We start from the raw sequence: 23,425 nt of genomic DNA on the forward strand, positions 1-23,425 counted from the left end.
GTGGGTACCTTCTTTCATTGGTGTTTCGATGATGCAGTCCATTCAGAGAGCCCATCGGCAACACCTGGCATCCCAGGTGTGCCCAGCAAGGGTCCTTGCGCTTCATCCATAGCCGCTGGCTGATTCTTTCAGCCGCTTCAGAGACGAATCTTATTGCCTGTCCATCAATGCCAAGGTCTTGATGGTAGAGGAATACACAAAGCCTCTGCATCCTACTTCTGCTGAATAGACCTTGGCTTTCCGTCCTCGTTATTGTGCATTTGCTGCCAGATGTGTGTGTAGCGCAGTTTATTTCGTTCATAAGCCCGTTTTGAAGGGCTCACTTTAAATGCGCAAACCTCATTTTTTGAACATTTGGCATAGTTTAACACAAGAATACAATATTCTAACAACATTTATAGGTCAGAAAAGTAACTGAATTAAATGACATACATTTATAGTCTTAACTTCATAAGTAAAGAAGCGTCATAACTTGTAACTACTGTAATTTCAGCTATGTTACCTGTCTGATATGTCCTGACTGTCCAGCAGGGGGAGGTGTTACGTATAGTAAGCCTGCGATACTGTATTTATTTTTAAAAAATTATAAAAGTATTAATTCATAGAAAAAGCAGCCAAGACTGAGAGAACCCAAAAGTAAAACGTTTTGAGTATGATAATCAGAGATATGCATTTTTCAAATAAGTTAGTGTTAATAGTTAATAGTTAGATGTCCGTACAACTGCATAACTAAGTTATCATTTTAGAACACCTCTTTATATTAGCTATATACAGTCAACTATATATAGTATATAGGCCGAATTGTCCGCAAATCCTAACCTTTTTCCCCTGCAAAAACACAATAGATGAACACTAGTTTGTAAAGAACTAATTCAGACAATGGAAACTGCTAAATGCAACATTTGTATACTGTACAGTGACAATGCTGCTTTCAAATAGAACTGGGAAAATAAAGAGGCATTCATATTTATATGGTGTTCATTCATTCATTTTTTAAATTCCGATTAGACTACCTCTGGCCATTAACAGGACACAAGTCTCTAAACGACTGAGAGCGAAGCTTGTTTTGTTTGTGTAAGTAATAAATACATTTCCAGACAAATGGTAGCTCTGAACTCCCGGGAGCACGCGAACGCAGCAATCGTTAACCTCCCCCTTTGCTAGACAGGACAGGAGGACAGGATCAACTCGGAACCGCCGTGGCAGCTCACACTCAACGCGGCTTCAAGTTACACTTCGACCGGGCTTTGTTTCATTTCATCCCCAACAATCGCTATCGTTATGTGGCTTTAAATTCAAACTTAAAGTTAAGTTGTCGGGCCGTTCAAACAATAAACATACGTACGATTTAGTAGAAAGACAATACAAGAAGAAGACACTGGCAGACGACGAAAGAAAGTTGTCGTTCGGCTGTCATGTTTGCTACTTGTTGAAAACACTACCAGGCAGCCGGTGGTGGAAGGTAAGTTTAAATAAAATCCTGACTGAACACATACGCTGTAATATTTATAACTCAGAGAAAGAAAGTGTACTGTTTTAATATCCATTAGCTATACCACAACAGAGTCGCTGCTAAATGCTAAATGTATTGTATTTACATAGTAGCATGTTGCTGTGAATGTGAGCTGTCAGACATGCTGCGTAGGTGTGCTACTTGAAGTTTGCTAACAAAACACTTTGTTTATCCATGTCATGCTCAATGCTAACTCATTGATGTATATGGGCAGTGATGGCTCAGTGATGGCAGAGGTGCAGATTGACCAGTCGAGCCTCCCCCGTGTCCAAGAAGGTGAGAACACACAACCAAAACACACACTGATCCATCTCCACTCTCTGTGAATCCAAAATGAAACATAGGACATGCAGCTGAGATGACTAGAGTTGTGCCAGGTTCAGTTTATTTTCACTAAGTGTCAGAAGTAAGTCGATACCGTATATATTTTTTGTTATGTTAAATGCGGAAGCTTTTGTTTTTGTGGCATCAGATATGTTACATTGTTTTGACAACTCTAAAGTTCTTTCCCCAGAAGCTATTTATGTGTTTTCTTAAATTTGCTGCACCTGTAGTTACAATAGTCTAGTATCTTCGTATATACTCAAAGTAGACTCAACATGGTGTGTCCCTTGCATCATTACACAGCACAATGAATGAAACCTACACAAACTGAGTTTAGACAAAAGTCAAAGCCAAATATGTGAGCAAAGTTGTATTAAAATGTAAATAATCTTTTTGAAAAATAGCTTCTGAAGTAAAATAATAATAAATAATAATACATTTTATTTGTATAGCGCTTTTCAAAATACTCAAAGACACTTTACAGAAGAATGGAGTTGAATAAAAGCAAGTAAACAGAGTAGAAGACACACCAAAATACAACATTCATTCGTTAATACACAGTTAAAACATGAGAAAAAGCGGGGCGGGGCACAGCAGTCAGATATAAAAAGTTAGACATTAAAAAATTTAAAGAGGTGGGTTTTTAGTTGTTTTTTGAAACTGGGAAAGTCAGGGCAAGCATGGAGTGAATGGGGCAAAGAGTTCCAGAGGGCGGGGGCAGCGATGGAGAAGTCTCCCCAGGTTCGGAGCTTGGTCTTACAGGGGAGTGCCAGGAGGTTGGAGTGTGAGGAGCGAAGGGGAAAATAGTATATAGTATAGCACTTATGATGCAAAAATGTAAAAAAAACAACAAAAAAAAACCTGACAATCAATATATTGTCCAGCTCTAGTGTTTACATAAAAACCTCGTCAGGGTGCAACTCCATGTCCACACTAATGACAGTGATGGAAATAGGTCTGCATGTCTTTTATCGAGTGAGATAATTCAACACTCAAGTCTCCTGTTCACACAAAGGGCACACTGTACAGCTTCCATGCTTTATGTGGCAACACACAAACCAAAACTAAACTCATTGACACTGTGTGGTATGTGAATCAGATATCTGGTCCATTTAATCTGTCCACTCATCTTGACCTTTAACCTGACAAATGTGTTGTGAGTGTGAACTCGATAAGTTGTGGGTTCCCCGTGTCCCGTGTCTTCATTGGAGAGACTTGTGCTGTCTTTGTTTTCACTGCTCCCTTATCAGTTCCTGTTTTTGGGTCTTGTCTAGTTATTCCTGATATAGCTTGGTGTGCCGAGGCAGCACAGCTCCCTCTGGAATTCCCCCTCTTAACCCCCCATTCCTAATTTCCCTCCCCCTTATGCCATGTAAAGATGTTCTGCATAACAGCCGAGTTCAATTGACCCAGTGCTTGCCAACAAGCCAACGGGTTGCGGGATGGACGGACACTTATTAGTGTGGAGTTCTGGGAAAAAAATAAAACTGTGAGCAGCAGAATGCTGGCCAGGGAAGGGAGGGGGGGAGCAGGAGGAGGTTGTGTAGGTGATGGGGGAGGAGGGGGGGGGGGGGGTGGGGGGGGGGGGGGTTGAATTTGGCTGAAAATAGAACCCATGTCATTTTCTCCTATGCCCAGTTTCTTTGTTTAGTCGCTACTCACTGCTGCTGTCCAGGCACTTAAGAGGGTGAAGGAAAAAATGTCTCAATGGGTTGCTATTTTGCACTGCGTGCTTTGAAAGCTGTGGACCATTCGGTTTCCTGACGCTGTGATTTTTAAAACTTAAAACAGCATTTCAAACATTTACATGAATACCTTATTGTAATTTAAGAATTTATTAAAACATATGCACATAAAACAACAACATGTAAACCGTGTAAATGTACACATGCACTTTTTCTTTGTTTTGCATCATCTTAAGACACACTAATACACAAACCTGTATTGCCTTTTTAAGAAGCATAATGATAAAAAGATACTCGCCCCAGACTTGTAGCAAGTGTGTCATTTTTACTTGGCCTGAATACCACATGCCATGTCCCTCCAAACCTGTTTGGCAGTAATCACACAGCTCGCCTGTCTCTCCCGTGGCTCACTAATTTAACTGTCACGAGTGAAGAGTTTGGAGAAGAAAAAACAAAGCAGTATGACACACCCTCACACACACACTTGAAAAAGTAAGTACCATTTCGCTCCATTTTTATGCGCCTCTATTATCTCTTGTCTAGATTTAAACACAATTTATGGTCTGAACTGTCACTTTATCCTGTTGGATTGAATCCAAGACCTAATCCCTCTTCATTGGCGGTCTGGAAACATAAGGGAACTCGGGAATCCATTTAGTGGATAGTCACTTAAGACCCACGACAGGTGTAGTAATGCATGTCTGCTATGGGTTAACTCCTTGAGTAGAATTGCAGAGTTCATTTATCATGTAAATATTTTGTCCAAGTCAGTGCGGGTGTATCTCTGCATCCAAAAGATGGTAAATTTTAGGTCATTTAAATATTTAACCAGTCTAAAATGACTTATTGCTATAACGCTGACTTAAATGTGCTGTCTGTCATGGTTAGGTATTGCAATGGGTGTGCGAGCGTTTCAGTGTACTATATCAAATCAGTATGATCAGTTAACAGTTTATGGTTTGGTCTGCAACATGTGGGAAAAGAGGCAATTCTTGTTTTACTTTAACACAAATAGGTCTGCTTTCATGGATGACCCAGGAAATAAAAAAAATATTCACATTTGATTGGCTTAAATGAATGGGTATTTCATTTTGGAATAAAAAAAAACTATTACTCAAGTCCCCAAATATTTGTCAACTAAATCGGATACTTCCTTAATCGTAACCAAAACCACTTTGGTAAGCAAAGCTGTCGTCTCTCCAGACGTGACCTAGCCTGCTTTGACAAGTGAATGGACGGATTAGACAGAACAGGTGTTTTAATCAGACAGGGTGTCTGCAAGTAGAGGAACTGAAGAAAACGATGTAGTGTTTGTTTGCTGTTGAGTTGCACACGCAGCACTGACTATAATGCAGACTTTGCTCATTAAGCATGCCTGTAAACTCGCTGCATGGTTAGGATGGGAATAAACCTTGTACCCAGGACACCGTTTAGTTTATTGTGCTCATCATAGAAAGGCTGTGTTTTCACCAGATTACATTAAAACTAAGAGTGTCTATGAGAAGCAACAATACAATTGAATAATTATTCAGGATTATGAAGTATAAAGAAAACGAGTAGTGACACGAGTATAAACCAGAATAAATCTTAAAAAGTGAAAGTCTTTGTATTGACAATAGGCTTAGAGACTTGAATGTGTAAAGTTGTAAACATATGGGTGACACTGTCTTTTTTTAGGCTTATTCACACTGAATGCATGAAAAAACAACATAGACTGACATTACATGCAATGCCTTTGTAACTGGTAAATAAGACAGAACAGGTCTGCAGAACCGTTCTGTGCTCTTGTATGTTTTTTAGAGCGCTGCTAAAGCCATCCCATCATTATAGGGTATGAGGGAATTCATGCCAGAGTGGTGGATGCTTGCTTTTATTCCCATGTGATTCCCACAGGAATGCTCCTGTGTCTTTTGAATTCTATGTCCAAGACCAAATGTATTCATTCTGACTACTCTTTCATTCATACTATATACTTCCCTCATCTATGCTCATTAAAAGTATGTCATGCCTGTCTAAGTGTTACTATCATGTTGTTTCAGTGTGCCAGAGTTTCGCTGTATTGGAAGATGGCGTATTGGCACATAATCTGCAGGAACAGGAAAGTAAGTAGACAGTTCTAGCTATGGGTCATACGGGTCATTTTCTTGGGGGCGCAGCAAGGGGGAAAGACAAAATTCAGCACTCAATTCCTCAGATGGGCAGATGGGCGCCCTCTACAGGCGCAATACTCACACCCCATACTGTTCAGACATCATTCAAACATCCACCATGTGACATGAATCAAACCAAAGGGGGAGGTGTTGTGGGATGATTTCACTGCACTGTGCCTCAGCCCTCAGGTTATTGACAAGCTTGAAAAAAATAAAGTAAATTATGGGTGCGGCCGCAACTCGTCCTGCCCAGGGCGTCATTCAAGCCACAATTGTCACTGTCAAGCCACTGTGTGACAGCTGCGTACTGCTGATGTCATATGTAACCAGTGGTTCTTCTTTTGCAATTAGTCAGCAGATCTGTACAGAAACAAAAAGATGCAAATGAACTTTAAAAGACTTAAGTAGGATTAAATGTGAAGCTACCCAGACCCCATCAATGCCACCATATTCTGGCAACCCAGCCACAGTCTGTAGGAATATAAAAGATCAAGTGCTCAGAGTCATGGGCATGATTACCAAGAGTGAAATATGACCGTCACTGAAGATTCAAGGTGAAGCATTACGATTGGGCCAAGGAGTACTTGGAGACACACATTTGAAGGGTTTTATGGAGCGATTAAATGAGTTACTCTTGAGAGATGGACATGTGGCACTACAGGCCATACCAGCTGTCTTCGGGCGAGAGGCGAGGTACACCCTGGACTGGTGGCCAGCCAATCACAGGGCACATATAGACAAACAACCATTCACACTCACATTCATACCTATGGACAATTTGGAGTCACCTAACCTAGCATGTTTTTGGAATGTGGGAGGAAACCGGAGTACCCGGAGAAAACCCACGCATGCACGGGGAGAACATGCAAACACTCCATGCAGAGAATCGAACCCAGGTCTTCCCGATCCCCTGCCTGTGTGGCCTGCGCGGTAACATGCTAGGTTAATTGGTGACCCTAAATTGTCCATAGGTATGAATGTGAGTGTGAATGGTTGTTTGTCTATATGTGCCCTGTGATTGGCTGGCGACCAGGTAAGGGAAGAAGACAGCTGGGATAGGCTCCAGCACCCCGTGACTCTCGTGAGGATAAGCAGTAGAAAATGAAATTTCTGTATTATAAATCCCATTTAAAAATTGTTTTGATGTAATATTCATATTTCACCAAGTATTCTTATAATTTTTTTGACACATGGATTTTTGGTTTTCATGAGCTAAAGGCTATAAACATCAAGATTTAAAACATAAAAGGCTTGAAATAATTCAGTACATATGTAATTAATCTAGGATATATTAAGGGTTATATATTTGTATGATAATATGGAAGAAAGTGAACTTTTACACAGTATTATAATATTTTGACATGGCTCTGTAGTTCTTCCTCAGATCATTGGCATTAAACCTCTTTGGATGCACCCCCTCCCATAAAAAAACATAAACGATTTAACATATCTACTGTTTATTTGAACGTTGTCTGTGTTCCCCACCTAGTCGAGCAGTACTACACCACCAACATCCAGAAGAACCAGCTGGTGCAGAACGACATCCGTGTAGCCAAGCAGCTCCAGGATGAAGAGGAGGAACAGCAAGCCCAGCAGAGTGCCCTGCTAAGACAAGAGTCCAGACAACTGTATGTGACCCCTGTGATTTCCGACTCTGCCATAACTGCACAAATGACCCAAATGAGGATAATGAGTTCATAATTAAATCACTATGTTCAGTATCTACTTATATCTACTTTTAATACAGGACCAATACTGGTACTGTATCTTATGTAACAAATCAATCTCTTCTTGCTGTCCTTTAGAGAAGAACAGGACTTTGAGTATGCCCGTGTAATCCAAGAGGAGATCCAGCGAACATCTGAGGAGGCCTGGAAAAGGGAGCAGGATGATGAGGTGAGCAACTTTGCTCAAACTTTTTCAGCCTACAAGCTCACTTATTCTGTCTGGCAAGGGCTGTCCTTATATTCAAGCTGGTTTAAGGCAAAAGGCGTCACCATTCAATGAAAGGATGATTATGAATGTGGTGTATAGTCAGCCATGTCAACTACTTGCTACCAATGGCCCTACTTTTTATAGCAAATCTGAATTTTTTTCATCCAGTCTGCATTATATAAATTTGAACTTCTTTACCGTCTGTACATTGGCTCGGACTGACTGCTGTGTGGATCTCAAAAACCTGGATATAATTAGATATAGAAGGAAGGTTGCGTCCTTTCAGCTCAAGTATCCAAAATATAGGGCATTTTCAGTGTCAAACTATGTTCATTAAAAAGAGACAGGTTCAGTTTGTGTCTTATGGCTTCAGCTTTCATGTAAATGGTATTAAAAGCACTCAGGAAATGAACACATACATTTATATGCCACTTGGGCCGTATCTCTCCACTATGCCATATAGTTAAGTGACTGTTAGCATTAGGTCAGGCAAAGCACACATTTCACATTGCTCTCTCTGGGCCAACTGAGTCCTTAATGAAGCGCTACTCAGGGATTGTGATGTGCACAAAGCAGTGCCTGTCAAGTACTCTTCCCGATGATGGCCAAGCCAGTTCACAGTGCACACAGAATGCTCTCTGTACTCGGTATGGGCAGAGTAATAAATTAGTAGATTAATATAATATTTAATCATTAAATATTATCTTGCCATGTCATCTGCATATTTAAAAAGTGTCATTTCTTCACTGCTGCAGGAAATGTTATGAGTGTAAACCAACGATGGGTGCACCTGAAGGTCTAAAAGGTGTTTATGTTTACAGTAAATAGTCCATGAATAAAATCCTGGAGTGCAGAATTAACGTTACATACTGAAAAATACATTATTGACAGAGGCTAAATCACTTTAATGAAAATATTCAAATAAAAAATGCACAAAACCTGTTGTGTTTAAGATGTGAAATATTTTTGTCATTTTCATATTTTTCTCCAAAAATTACTTGAATTAGATAATCAAGGATTCATCTGTACGTATGTGCATGACTGTACTTTACTTGAATTAAATAGGGGTAAAATTGGAAAGTGTTCTTGAATAGAAGGAATGCTTTTCTCAATAGTGACAAAAAAGGATTGCAACCGCACACAAAAAGGCAACCAGGTAACTTTCAATCCCCTTGTTACACAGAGGCCACACCAGAAAACATTTGTCTTAGCATTTTCACACATACTGTATCATGAACACATCTTGACATTGTATGTTTTCAAATAGATACACAACAAAAAACAACAAAGTGAAGGATTAAATTGTTAAAAACAAAGAGAAAAATAGGTAGAAAAGGTGGACCATTTTGCTTCACATGGCTGCCATAGCATAGCCTGCAGTTTTCTTTTTGACAAATATATTAAAGGTCCTTGTTTGCAGGATACAGTGTCATTCATCATGATTAAGGAGTTGCCTTTTTGATGTTAAAAGATTCAAATGCTTAGTTGACCCACTCGTTTACAACTTACAGTTGACTGTGCGGAACATTAAATGCAAACAGCAATTTATCGGCGGAGACGGCATGTTTATGTTCGCCTCCAATAATGAACTATTAGCACGCCTACCATCTTTAATAGGCAGCTGATCTGAGGTGTTCATTAAATGTATTCCTCCCTGTAGGTAGTTGCAATAATTAAGGAACAGAAGGTGTCAGGCTGTGCAGGATAAAATGCCAAATCCCTGTGGCACTCCCCGCTTAACCTGCCATGGCAAGCTGCTAATTGTCTGCTTATGCTGGCAAAGCAGCTGACACACACACAGTAAAATATTACTGCTTGCAAATGCTGCTGACAGATATTTTTTTATTATTAGAAATGCACCTAGAAGATTTATTTTGTTGTGGTCTTCTAAATGAAGAAGCCCATTAAGGAGCGAGCCTTGGCAGACTAGACCATCCAGCCATCACTTTTGTATACTGCTTGCCCTCACTAATGTCACAAGTATGCTGGAGCCTATCCCAGTTGTCTTTGGGCAAGAGGCAGGGTACGCTCTCTTACGGTGATACACACCCACGATCTCCTGACTCAGGCCAAAAATACTAACCACTAGGTCACCAGGTGGCGAGACTAGACCAGTATCATTTATTTTGTTTGAGCATGCATTCCCAAGTGTTTTGTTGCTTGTGTTGAATCATTGCTGAAGCACACTCAACACAAATGTCAAAGCAGTATTTTGTTTTATTATTAGCTGAACTTTTTCTATGGACACAAAAGACCTATTTTTCTCAAATCTGTCTGTGTTAGTGAGAGCCTTTCCTTTGCTAAGACAGTCCATCCACCTAATTAATAGCTGTTGTATACCTATCAAGATGCTTATTACAACAGCATAATTATTGCTTTGATTAATAATTATTATCTAATAATGATAAAGATTGTATTTAGAAAGTCATAAACCACTTTCTATACTTTAACTACAAAAGTGGGACATCCAAAGTCCTTGAAACCAGAAAGTTTTCCACTCAGTAGTCTGGCATTACTTTGGTGTTTATGTTGTTGCCCCCTGCTGGTTGAAAATAGCATGACACCCAAAAGCTGACTATTTTTTTTCACTCACTTTAGTCAGCAGGGCTCATTCATGATTAGTCATAAACAATAAACAAATAATTGAGTGTGCCCCTCTCTCCAAAGGAAATTGCTCGACAAATGCAAGAGGAAGAAGAGCAGAGGATGAGGAGAACCAGAGTACAGGAGGAGTACTTGGAAGGTAAACTTGGTTTTACAAATGTCATTATTTTGAGCACCTTAACGGAACTAGTTAATGAACCTATACACCAACATGGAGATAAATGTACTTAAGTTTCATTTTAAATGCAATTTGTATACAGTATTCCTTCGCTCATTGTGGGGGATAGGTTCCCAAAAGTGAAATCCACGAAGTAGCCAACTTTATTTTTTACAATCATTACATACAGTCATGGAAAAAAATTATTAGACCACTTTGTTTCTTCAGTCCCTTGTTCATTTTAATGCCTGATACAACTAAATGTATACAGTTGTTTGGACAAATATAACATTGACAACAAAAATAGCTCATAAGAGTAAAATTTTTTAGAAATTCACAATTCTTATGTGAAACATGAACACATTTCTTTCCCTTTTCTGTGCATTATAGTGCAAGAAAACAACTTAATATGAGCTAGCTAAAAATGCATATCATGGGATGTACTTATTTTAAGGCTAAAGGCCTCACAAAAAAAAACTAAAAAAAATGGACAAAGCTACAGCGATATTATTGTAGCGGCTAACACGAAAAACTAAATTTATTTGGTGGACTAACACGATGCCTTGCTAGCCTCGAGTCTCACCATCACTCGCAAACGGAATATGGATATCAATTTCTCTACAAGCATTATTTTTACCTGAGGACTGCAGCACGTCTTGTGCTGGAAGACACGGACATCCTAACGAGAAAATCTGAGAAAGAGTCTGAAAAGTGAATCACAATAGAGTGAGCGAACACTATATTTTGATAAATTCATATACCAGCCACAATTGCACATACTAATTCAGTATTGAATATATTAAGCAATAAAGATTAGTATGTCCAGTTTTAATTGACACTATCACAATGTATTGATTTACAAATATGTTTATTTTGGTTGTCCGTACAGTAACGTTTGGAAGTAATGCCCCCCTCTCCACAAAACTATTAAATTGATTCCCATTACATTGTGCAGGTGAACTCAATGAAGTGTGAAATTCATGTTTATTTTAACCAGTACATAATAATTGTGGATTGAATAATTTGACTCAGGTGTTAGAAACGCAAATAGGTTTAATATAGCTGTCACTGCTGTGAGCATGTTGCCATTGACACTGATTAACAAGCACGGTTTGTACTGTAACATTATTAAGACATTGATGCCAATATGTTACCACCTCACTAACTGCTCTTATCTAGGATCCATTAACCTCTCCACTCACCCCCCTACCTTTGTGTTTGCATGTTTGGCTAAAATAAAGGCAGCTTCAGCGGTTCTGCTCCGCCATCACCAAAGCAGTTTACACTCAACCAACACCATCAAGACGAGGCGCAGTACTCACCAACCACCACCAGGTGGCAATATTTTAACACGTCTAGCCACCCAGATTACTGTAGGCCTCCAGTTTACTACCCTGGCAGAGTGACAGATCACAAAACCATAAATTCATGGTCGGATGAAGGACATGCAAATTCCCGTGCAGCACTTAGGAGAGCATTGGAAGAGACACAGATGCATGCAGACTGTGAGGACTCTGTTTACTTGGAACAGAGACCAAATAAAAGACACAATACAGCACCCCTCCATCGCAGATCATCCTTACGTTTGCCGAGAGAGAGAGACTACAGGACTCTTTACACTCCTGACAGTATCACAGAGGAGTTCCATTGCTGGGAGAAGTATGAAAATGGTGATAAAGACAAGAGGAGGGCAAGGGACTGGGAACGGGAAAGAAGCTACAGAACGGAAACTGGGACTTGGACAATGTACAGTAATCAGAATGAAGCTTCAAGGTCAGTAGCGGTTGGAGAACGACCATGTCGTCGCAGTGAATCTGTCAGGCTCCATGACGCTATGAATCAAAGCCGCCGAGACTCAACCAGAACATGGACCTACAGAGACAATCCTGACAAACATGTCCACTTTGCGGCCAACACCGGGAGCTCAAACAAGCGCCAGGACACGAACATGGAGGTATGGGAGATGCTCGGCCATGTCCTCAAAGAGCGAGGTGTCCCTGTCAGCCTTGGGGGCAGTGGTGCACCCCTGAAAATAGGTCCTCAAAGCAGACATAGCCAAGTGCTTCATGGGAGTCGGGTCTTTTATGGTGACTCCCAGCCACCTCAGACACCCTTCCAGAGAGCTGCCTCTGCCAGACACAGTTTCCATGGAGACATTAGGGAAAGAAGGAGATTGTCTCACAGGGAGAACAGTGAAAGGGATCACAGAGGATCTGATGACAGTCACTATGGAGAGCTTTATGAGATCAGTAGCAGAGATTCCAGTCTGTCAAACAGAGAAGTGCCATGCGGTAGATGTTGGGGAGAGCACAGGCCTGACTATGAGTACGAGAGCTATGGCATGGTCAGGAGGACAGCTGGCAGGCATTGGCACAACACAATCGAACGTTTCTGTTCTGAGGAGGAGATGGAAAGGGGAGTAGAGCAGCCCCTTGGCAGAGCCCTCGGCAGCAGCTGGGCCAGGTCAAGACGCATGGCAGCAGGTACCGTAACGACCAGAACCTCAGCCAACTGCACCTTGCAGGAGGAATGCTTCCAATGCTATTTTAGCTCTGTCTTCTCCAATCATCATCATCATCATCATATCTGGACAAACTCTTTGTTAGTGGGTTCTTTGAGGTTTACCGACTCCTATCCTGTTTCTGGTTTACCACAACTCTGTTAACCTGACTGAAGTCCATGTGTGTGTGTGTCTCACTTTCTGTTTTTTTTTCATGAATCGTCTTGAGGTAGCTAGTAGAGGAAAGAGGACTTCAGGGTCAACGTGCCTTTATGCACCATTCTCATGAATTGTTGGAAATGTTGTTTCATTTTCTTTTCACTTCCACCTCTCCTTTACTTTGATTCATCATTCATTCTGGTGGTTTATCATCATTTAGTGTCAAGTTTTACTTGACTTCATGCCTGACACTGTCAAATCCGTAGGAACATCGCCAACCCCCAGGAAAGGGCAGACAACCTTCAACATGGGGGAACTCCAGCAGGTTCTCCGGGATGAAGTGCTGGCCCGCAAGCTACAAGAAGAAGAGTCACAGTTTGCTCGGGTATGGGATGTTTAACGTGACTTAGAGCCACTCGTCATTCTTTTCAACATTTTTTTTTTCTCTGACCTCACAGCATACGCACAGATGTTACCCACAGGGGGACTTCCGAGTCGCACAGGTGGCCCAAGATGAGGTACGATGTCACATAACGTTTTTGTCAGTCTGTCTCCAGTGTGCAATATCCATCCTTTTAAACAATCTGTAACACGGGGCCTTGTTGTTCTTAACAAGAAATTTGTTCTTACGTCTTGAATTTCTGGCCATGAAGTTGGCTGACATCCTTGTCAGCATTGTGGGACAACAACAGTGACTCCACCACCCCAATTGGAACAGTTTGGCTTCTCAAAACAATATGCGTTCAAAAGAGTACATTTGCATCACAAAAATGCTTCCTCAAAAAAAAATCAGACCTCACAAAACGCTTGCCGTTTTTTTGTCTCCTGCCATATCCCTGTGTACTGTCGCAGCTGGTATACGTAGGTACAGATTCTGGAATTTCTAGAAAGCTTTCTGTGCTGGTTACTGTGTGTAGCTGCTCTGTAGGAGTCCACAACTCAATACAAAAAATTAGCATAATAGGTCCCCTTTAATTAGCCCCAACGACAGATCTTCGACCGGTAAGTGTCAAAAAAATGTCAACAAATCTGAACTATCCCTTTAAGATTATGATTATGGCATTCACGAATAACCTTTCATTTTGGCACATTGGTTGTGTAGTCTGCTTTTTTGCAGCTCATTAAAATCCAATTTAATATTGATAAGTCATGTTTATTTGTTTTTTCATGTTATTTTTTGGTCCTCCACTAAAGTACTGCCGAATAAAATCTTTTTTATTTGACGTATCTTTAATATGTCTCACCTTGATGGACATGGGATCCAACAACAATTCTGTGTTTTACGGACACGTTGATGAATCTGAATCTGAGTGTAGGAAGATTCATGGGAAGATGTTGGGGAATGAGGCTCATTGTTGTTTTTTTTTTTTTTTAGGAAATTGCTCATTACATGCAAAATCAAGAAGTAAAGTTAAATCGCAGATCACGTGAGTTCGAAGGACCGGCATCATGGCGTGAGCACAGAGCCATGATGAATCATCATGACAGGAGAACTGCAAGAGAGAGACAGGTGGGAGACATCTTGCATGTTAGGAGTTAGGAGTAACATGCAAGAATCCATTCATATGGGATTATCACTTTTACTTTACAGTTACTTCAGTTTTCAAATGCCCCTAGAATTCGGTTTTCCTAGAATTCTGTTTTTGACAATAATCATAATATGATACAAACGTTAAAGATATGGTTCAGTTTTTGTTCACATTCTGGTTTGTCGTCTCTGTCGCTCCTCCATGACATCATCATCAGTTGCCTCTGTAGTTTTTCTAACTGACTACAAGTCTGTACTTTTTAAAAATTGAGTACAGTAGCAAAATAACCCACCACGGGGCCAAACGAAGAAGGTGAGAAACTATTGAATTCGAGAACGTATCATAGCAAAACACGAAGGGGCTTTGCCAACTGATCTTACATATTGATTCATCCATTCCCATCATGGTTTATATGTAGTTTGTATTGCTTTCTGCACGTACTAGAACTAATATTTTCTAATAGAAGGTGTTTTGTGTTAATATTTTTGAGTGTCTGGAAAGGATTAATTGGATTTTATCATTTGGTTTCTGATGGACCCTTTTGAACAGATTAACAAAAACCAAAGTACCACCATTCTGTGCATGGTTTAACTGATTAGCATGTGTTGTCCTTTGTCAGGTGCAGAGAGAGAGGCTAGACTCTGAGGGTCTTCCCTCCCCCACTGAGGACTGCCCCCCAGAGAACCAGCCTCCGAGCATCGTCTCCACACCGCCGTACTTGTCTCAGCATCAACATGTTCTGTTTTTATTTTTGACGTCATGCATTTGACTGTGCTGATGTGGACGTGTTGTCTTTTCCAGACAATCTCAGCAGCTAAGGAACATTGCGGAGGAGCTGGACCCAACCTTCCAGGCCAGGAGCCAAGGAGCAGACATCCTCCAAATGGGACAAACCGGTAGCGTAATGCGTTATTGCTAACAATAGACAGACGCTGACATCCTTTTCCTCCAACGTAGGCCCTATCAGTCAGTCGCTTCCTGAGGAGCCGACCTTCATCCCGCCCACCAAGCGTCCAACAGAGAAACCAGGACGTGCTAAGTCCAAAGAAAAGAAGGAAAATTGTAAGCAGCAATAAACTTACAGCACATATTACATTTTTTACACTAAATATGACAACTTATATCATCCAGTAATTGTGGAAATTAGCTTAGAAGCCCCACCAGCACTTATGGTTATCATTGTAGAATATTCCTGTAAACAATGAACTGGAATTGTTTAAGGGAATTGTGGCGTGTTTTGTTTGGAGGTTTATTTAAACAATATATGTTGTTATATTTGTCACTCGGAGCAGCATGCCAACATTGGTTTGAATACAACCAAGCACGTTCATGTACTGTACATCTGGATATTTTTTGTGTAGTTTTAGCTGTACTATTAAAGGCAATTATGCATTGAGGTTTAAGCAACATATCTGCGAAGGCGTACTCCGTACATGTATTTTTTATTTGCTAATGACAAAGTGTCACTTCATTTGAAGTCCCCATTTTGTACAAATAAAGCACATAAAATGTGTTTTTCTATAAAAATGAAATGGATTCTCAATGTGAATAATGTTTTATTGGCTGTATTTACATTCCATAAAGCTTACTTCTATGAGGAGACAAACGGTTGCTTTTGACTCATACATAAATGTTCCATGTCATCTCATTCATGCGTTATGCAAAGGTCAGAATCACATAAAAAAAAAGTCCCCTTGCTCTCAGTTGCCCACTCAAGTGAGTGCAAAAGTACAGGATATACTGTAAGTGAGGGGGGGGGGATTCCATGACTTGTTTATCCCGTCCAAGCTGTGATGTGTGTTTCATTTCAACTGAAGCGTTCAATAGAAACTACCTAGGAAGATGACTCATTGGGATGTAATCTGCATCCATCCATTGCGCGTAACAGCTCGTCTTCATTAAGGTGAGCTGGAGCCTAACCCAGCTGACCGTGCTGCGATGTAATCTCATCAAATGTTTGATATGGGAATCCCTGTTGTTGCTTTAGTGCAATTAAGCAGGCAAGTCCCAGCATGAGTGGCGTGTTTTATTACCATAAATGCTGTACTGTATATGCCTCATTGTGATGTGGCTTGGCTGAGTGATGACATCATTTCCGCTTATCTCTTATCTACCAACACTGCCCCCGCCGAACACACACGCAGACATTTGAACGAGACAGCTGTCACAAAATGTTCGTGGAAACCCCAGAATGTCCCTTATTTCCTGGAAAATGTCCCTTATTTACATGATTTACAAGCATGAGGCAGCGTCACATTGCTGACCACACGCTACGGTCTACTTATGTTGTTTGTGCACAAAGATGAAACTAAATAATAATTATGATGTGGTGCCATCATTTCATGTAATACTGCAGCGTCACTTGGTTGTCATTAAGGTGATGCACTTTCTGTTTTCCACAGAATTCCCCCAGACTTCCCTTTGTTATTGTCTCCGAGTGCAGACACTTTCTCTTTTGTCAGGTACTGAAAACCGTCGGCCACAGGTGAACCAGGATCAACAGACAGTGGATGCCTCTGTTGAATTTACTAAAAGCGTAACAGGTTAGCCTGCTTTTTCATTCATGCCAAAAGGTGGTCCTGGGAATCTTTGGAGACTAAAGACTCAGAGCTGCTACTGCCCTGCTCTTCCTCGGCTTCGTGGAAACTACATTCAGTTGCTATTAAAGTCTCGGGATCATCTGTAGAAGATAAAAGCGGAGATGAAACAATGCATGAATATATGCATGTAGCGTGATCATACTCCGTAAAATACCTGTAGGTGTTCGTATTATTGGCTCTTTGGCAATTTTCTCTTTAGTCTTCTTTTTTCTCTTAAGATTGCTGACAATCATGATCGGAACCAAGAAGACGCTCAGGACCACTGGCAAAACTATTGGCCACACGTGTGCTGTATGATCTGATTCTGAAAGACAACATTGGTTGGGAATTAGAGCTGATTATCGATGACTTTGGTAACCATTTTTAAATGTAAACTCTGATTTTAAATGGGAATATTTTTTAATTTTCTTGGTCATCCATGAAGGCAGACCTATTATATTTGTGTTTTACGCACTTTGGAAAGAAGTCAAAGCTTTTTTCTCATACTTTTGTGGACCAAACCACTCACTGTAGATATCAATGTGGTCCACCTGTAGCTGGGGTGGGCAAATATTTTGACTCGTGGGCTGCAAAATTGTCCGCAAAATATTTCACACATACACTATTTTATGCTTATAATTTTCCTTGAATTATTTGTCTAATTATATCCGTAAAAGTGTTATACTATCAGCTGTATGTTCTCATGTCCCTTTTTTTAGGAGAACTTTAAACATCACACATCAAACTATTGTAATTTAATTTTACAGTTTTGTTGTTTATTTTTTCCTAAATAAGACGTCTGTGTATGTTAAAAGTTGAAATACTTAGAAAGCAACTGGCGGGCCGGATTAAAACGCTTGGTGGGCCGCATGTGGCCCTCAATCCGTAGTTTGCCCACCCTTGATGTATAGCCTAACCGATTACTGCATTCATTGAAACAACAAGGTTTTAAGGTTGGGAATGAAGGAAGAGTGCAATCATCTTACCGAGTACTTTCAAACTGCCGAGTGAAACGTTGCTGCACTTAATGTCACTGAAGGCATCACCGCCAGCGACGATACGCTGATCAGGATAAGGGCACCTTTGCAAAAAAAAATAGATGTTGTCAGACCAGCAGAAGATGCTTACATTTGTCGGTTGATGTGAGTATGCATTTCACTTTGTACTCCAAGGTTTACACCGCTGATGATTTTGGTCATTGAAGGTCCCATTTGGACATTTTTTACACGATCCTAAGAAAGGATGACTTATATTAGCAACCATAGTAAATCAGCTGTGTGCACGTCTTACTTTTCTCAGTGGGTTCCTCTCCTTTGCTGCATTTTTCAAAACAAAAGGAGCAGCGCTCGTCACCACAGAGGAGTCCATCTTTGCATCCGCATTGAGTGTCCGTTGTGGTTGTGCACTTTTTCACTAGAACCTGTGCACCTGCATGAATGATGAAAAGATTGGCTGAAGGCTTCTAGAAGCTGGAAAACTGACTGAGGACAAAAATCCTGACCTTCGCACTGACTGCATCTGGAACATCGTAACACTCTGGGCTTCTCTGTGAAGGTTCCGGTCTCGCAAGGAGTGCAAAGATCTTGTGGTTTCGGGCCGCAGTGAGAGACCAAACGGTTCCCTGTAACCAGGACAAAATAGCTTTAAAAAATGATGTTATTATACTGTTTTTGTGGCATTTTCTCACAGCTGCCATTCAGTAAACAGTAAATAAAAGGACATAAAGAGGACCGAGCAGGATCCAAGTATCGATTGTCACGCCTCAACCATATATGGTTTCACAGCGTTGTGGTACAACACTCATTCATGTGTAATGCATTCTACTATTATAACACCTGAAACCAGCTGTGTCACGTTTGTTGTGTTTTGAGGCTAAATTAGAGTGAAAACATTCTTTGTTTGGGGTGTGCCTCTGCCTCAGTGGACAAATATTTGTAGCACTACAACTAGTCGTAAGCATGATAAGGCAATATTAATATTAATCCCAGACCCGACTATGATGAGTGCATTTCCACATTATTAGAGCCCTCTAGACATTAAATAACACCCCTATAGTCACATTTACACTCGATAAAGGAGACTTTAAGGCATAAATAAGACTTGTGCTGGTGAGTGTTGCAATAAATAAATGTTCTGGACGTGTGAAAGGGGAGGAAGAGACATTAAGGGTTCAAAGTTTGTAATTGTAATGGTTTTATTTCACTTGAACATGCATCAGATTACAATTGAATGCATCAGATAATCAGTTCACAGTTCCACATGTCCAAAAGGAGTAGGAAGAAGCAAAGCTTATTAAATCCTACCCCTCCATTTGGTACTTTTACAATCAGTAACTGTTACATTTGTTCACTTCCTGCTTTCCTAATATAGTTTAATTTTTTTTTTTTTTTCACGTATCGAAGTGCAAGGTGATATAACCATACAATGACATAATCAAAGTTGAGTTTTGGTTTCAGAGTAGAGTAGCCCATGTTATTATAATGATGTTGATTATTATGTTATATTATTGTGCACAGTAGTTTTTATGCTTGAAATGCTTAATTTAGAGAAAAATATGTCAAATGTGCTTATTTTTTGAGTAATCCGAGACCGTATTCAACCAAGAAACAGCATGATTTTGTCATATATGTGGAATCAAACTATGGAATGGATTGAGTAAGGAAATCAAACAATGCACAACGATGAGCCAATTCAAGAAACAATACAAGCAGTTGATGTTTGCTAAATACAAGGATGAAGAGTCTTGAACCAGTCATGATGTGCTATATATATCACTATATTGACACTTACTATGGTACCCATTATGTCATTGGATGCTCATATCACCTCGTACTTCGGTACGAGGTGCATTATTTAAAAAAAAAAAAAATTAACTGTATTATGGAAAGCAGGAAGTGAACAAATGTAACAGTTACTGTTTGTAAAAGTACCAGATGGAGGGGTAGGATTTAATAAGCTTTGCTTCTTCCTACTCCTTTTGGACATGTGGAACTATGAACTGATAAAACCATTAACATTAACATTAACATATATTTTTGACAAACCGTGACGGATAGATTTTGCTTTACATTTGACATCGGCAACAAAAAAAAAACAAAACTAAACAACTGTCCCTGGCTCTTTCCTCTATTGTGGTAATAATAACCAATTAAACTACACTGGATATAGACTGGAGAAACTGGATTTAGTCAATTACCTTTGTATTTTTAGACATACACAAACAAAATTCACCTAATATGTTCAAGAATCACCTATCAAGAGATTAAGACAAATGGCCCAAAGCATGGATTTAAATAAAGGTAAATAAACCTTCACAAAGACAACATTAGTATAGTAATTTCTTATTTGTATTGTCCGTATATTCCAGCCAACAAGCCAAAGTATTCCTAAGAAGTCATTTTTCTACTCACCTCGGTGACATTCATCGCAGCAAATATCTTTGCCCCTGACTTGCCATTTCCTGCAGCCTCTCTCGGTCTCCTCCAAACTGTTCAGAGAACCTCCAACAAGGAGGAAGAAGAGGAGGAGACCGATGGTTGCCACCTTCACAGCCATACGCTCTGAAGCTCACACTGCTAACCAAAGGGAGGTCTATCCTGTACTGAAGAAAGTCACCAGTCATTTGTCTGCTGTTATTCATGCTTTCTGTTTTTTTTCCCCTGCACATCATGGGAGGGTCTAAATAGTCATATGACCAAACTCAAGTGTCTTTACATTTTGTTTTCATTTCTACAGGCACTAGGATATTACTATCTTGGACTCTGGTTGGATAACAGTGATTAACATCAATAATAATAATAAAGACATCAGGTATATTTTGCCTGAAAAGAAATATATAATTGACTGTTTTGTTCCATCCATCCATCCATTGTCCAAGGTCGGGTCACAGGAGCAGCAGCCTAAGCAGGGAAGCCCAGACTTTTACCTTTTTACTTTTGGTAGTCTCTTGCTAGTCTGGAAGGATAACCTCCCAGATCTCCTTGCAACAATTTATTAGCAATCATTCATTTTTATCCTGAATGATCGTGACAGTCAAGGTCAATGACAAACGTATTAATATAGCATATTTCTAACGGTCAACTGTCAAAAAATCCAATAAAACACAAACTACATAAACAGATAACCGGTGTAAGGAGGGCAGAACCGGGGTTCTACGTTCCCGTCTCTTGGTGCCAGCTAACAGATGATGAACTGATGACTGGTCCAGACCACAATACAAGGAATTAGTCATGAACCTGATTTCAATAGCAGATACATTTGCAGTTCATCTGCAAAACAATGCAGTGTAACATTGTATTTTGCAAACAAGGCTGGGTCTAAAATGGAACCTTGAGGCACACCACAACCAAGACTAGCCAACGTCTGTACTAAAGTGACCCATAGTGACAGAACATGACCTATCATAAATAGGACAGAAACCACTGGAGAACAGCTCCTTTAAGACTTACATATAAGTCCAAACGTGACAGGAGGATATTATGGTCTACAGCAGGGGTGAGCAAACTACGGCCCGGGGGCCACATGCGGCCCACCAAGTGTTTGAATCCGGCCCACCAGTTGCTTTCTAAGTATTTGAACTTTTAACATACAAGCTGGCAACATGACTTCGGATGTCTTATTCTGAATAAAAAAAAAACTGTAAAATTCAATTTCGTAGTTTGTTAGAATTATAAGATGTTAGAATTATAAGCTTAAAATAGTGTGTGTTAAATATATATTCTGGTCCCACGGACAATTTTGTTAACTCTAAGCGGCCCGTGAGTCAAAATGTTTGCCCACCCATGGTCTACTGTATCAAAGGCTGCCATTACGTCTAACAATACAATAACAATAGAAGAATATTTAATTAATAAATCATTAAAAACACTTAAAAGTGCAGTCTCAGTGCTGTGGTGCGATTTAAAAACATGATTGACATTTTTCACGAGTGTTATTAATATTAAGGCAAGTCTGGTACACAGTGTTCAAGTTTCTCTAATACCTTAGAAAGAAAAGGGAGCCTATAATTGGATAAACATCGGGGTACAAATTGTGATTTTTAATGAATGGCTGTACTATAGACTGTTTAAAGAACAGATGGACAGAACCTGAAGCAAAAGGGAGACCACCCACTGGGTTACGTATATGATGGTTTCAGATGAACCACCTGTGATAATCCACTCAAGGCAATTCCAAACTCAAGCTGCTCCAAAACAGCTGAACACACCAGAAGATGTTAGCACAGGTGAGTGAATTGTTGAACCAGGAACTGATACAGATCACCGATACATGATGAAGGCACCATGCCAACATTGTTACAGGGTTTCACTGTGTTATTAAACATCATAAAAACAAATATCATGAAGCCCGTGGCTATTACCAGACACAAGATTGGACATGAACTGAGACAACTTGCCGGTAAATGGCCACGTATTCTCCTAATATGTACAGCATAAGGACCAGTGCAAGGTCTTAGTTCTCATGGACTAGTTCATTTAAATTTTGGGGGGGTGAAAAGTGAGAATGAAAAAAATCTATGACATCCGTCACTATCGTAGAATTGTAAAAAAAAATATTGAATATAAAGTGGTTTTAGGCTACACGGTGGACTAGTGGTTAGCGCGCAGACCTCACAGCTAGGATACCTGAGTTCAATCCCACCTTCGGCCATCTCTGTGTGGAGTTTGCATGTTCTCCCCGTGCATGCGTGGGTTTTCTCCGGGTACTCCGGTTTCCTCCCACATTCCAAAAACATGCTAGGTTAATTAGCGACTCCAAATTGTCCATAGGTATGAATGTGAGTGTGAATGGTTGTTTGTCTATATGTGCCCTGTGATTGGCTGGCGACCAGTCCAGGGTGTACCCCGCCTCTCGCCCGAATACAGCTGGGATAGGCTCCAACACCCCCCGCAACCCTTGTGAGGATAAGCAGTAGAAAACGAATGAACGAATAAAGTGGATTTATTTATTTATGCATCTTTATTTCTTCATGGCGGAGCTACTGGAAGTCCTCGGGAGCGTGAAAAGTGAGAATGAAAAAAATCTATGACATCCTAGAATTGTAGAAAAATATTGAATATAAAGTGGTTTAGGCTACACGGCGGTCGAGTGGTTAGCGCGCAGACCTCACAGCTAGGATACCCAAGTTCAATCCCACCTTCGGCCATCTCTGTGTGGAGTTTGCATGTTCTCCCCGTGCATGTGTGGGTTTTCTCTGGGTACTCCGGTTTCCTCCCACATTCCAAAAACATGCTAGGTTAATTAGCAACTCCAAATTGTCCATAGGTATGAATGTGAGTGTGAATGGTTGT

General features: G+C 40.3%; 2 protein-coding genes across 4 annotated transcripts; one reads left to right on the top strand and one right to left on the bottom strand.

Moving 5' to 3' along the window:
• The first annotated feature begins 512 nt into the window (after positions 1–512).
• ccdc187 (coiled-coil domain containing 187) lies at positions 513–19,335 on the top strand. 3 transcript variants are annotated; one of them, XM_058051585.1, is made up of 15 exons: positions 513–1,462; positions 1,728–1,789; positions 5,562–5,624; positions 7,162–7,300; positions 7,478–7,568; positions 10,275–10,350; positions 11,610–12,851; positions 13,294–13,412; positions 13,486–13,545; positions 14,403–14,537; positions 15,176–15,270; positions 15,358–15,452; positions 15,514–15,618; positions 17,019–17,099; positions 18,553–19,329. In XM_058051585.1, the coding sequence occupies exons 2-15, from the start codon at positions 1,741–1,743 to the stop codon at positions 18,573–18,575; spliced, it is 2,373 nt and encodes a 790-aa protein (XP_057907568.1). In that variant the 5' UTR covers positions 513–1,462; positions 1,728–1,740; the 3' UTR covers positions 18,576–19,329. The 3 variants fall into 3 exon arrangements, with proteins under 3 accessions (XP_057907568.1, XP_057907569.1, XP_057907570.1); XM_058051586.1 differs by having other exon boundaries at positions 515–1,462; positions 16,959–19,335; XM_058051587.1 differs by lacking the exon at positions 11,610–12,851 and having other exon boundaries at positions 523–1,462; positions 18,553–19,328.
• tnfrsf9a (tumor necrosis factor receptor superfamily, member 9a) lies at positions 11,236–22,987 on the bottom strand. The gene is made up of 8 exons (XM_058051593.1): positions 22,776–22,987; positions 20,546–20,731; positions 18,637–18,756; positions 18,426–18,563; positions 18,295–18,367; positions 18,122–18,216; positions 17,311–17,460; positions 11,236–17,236 (listed from the first exon to the last, which is right to left on the bottom strand). Exons 2-8 carry the CDS (start codon positions 20,688–20,690, stop codon positions 17,118–17,120), a joined length of 840 nt encoding a protein of 279 aa, XP_057907576.1. The 5' UTR covers positions 20,691–20,731; positions 22,776–22,987; the 3' UTR covers positions 11,236–17,117.
• Between the last annotated feature and the right edge of the window lie 438 nt (positions 22,988–23,425).

This window comes from Doryrhamphus excisus, chromosome 16, assembly GCF_030265055.1.
Source record: "Doryrhamphus excisus isolate RoL2022-K1 chromosome 16, RoL_Dexc_1.0, whole genome shotgun sequence".
NCBI lineage: Eukaryota > Metazoa > Chordata > Actinopteri > Syngnathiformes > Syngnathidae > Doryrhamphus > Doryrhamphus excisus.

Excerpts from the sequence above, each read along its gene's own strand:
- ccdc187 (XM_058051585.1), top strand. The coding sequence starts at position 1,741 with ATGGCAGAGGTGCAGATTGACCAGTCGAGCCTCCCCCGTGTCCAAGAA. Across the intron at positions 10,351-11,609 it reads ACAGGAGGAGTACTTGGAAG|GCAGCTTCAGCGGTTCTGCT; the intron begins GTAAACTTGGTT and ends GCTAAAATAAAG. Across the intron at positions 14,538-15,175 it reads GAACTGCAAGAGAGAGACAG|GTGCAGAGAGAGAGGCTAGA; the intron begins GTGGGAGACATC and ends GTCCTTTGTCAG.
- tnfrsf9a (XM_058051593.1), bottom strand. The coding sequence starts at position 20,690 with ATGGCTGTGAAGGTGGCAACCATCGGTCTCCTCCTCTTCTTCCTCCTT. Across the intron at positions 18,368-18,425 it reads AGAGGAACCCACTGAGAAAA|GATCGTGTAAAAAATGTCCA; the intron begins GTAAGACGTGCA and ends ATCCTTTCTTAG. Across the intron at positions 17,237-17,310 it reads AATAATACGAACACCTACAG|ATGATCCCGAGACTTTAATA; the intron begins GTATTTTACGGA and ends TATCTTCTACAG.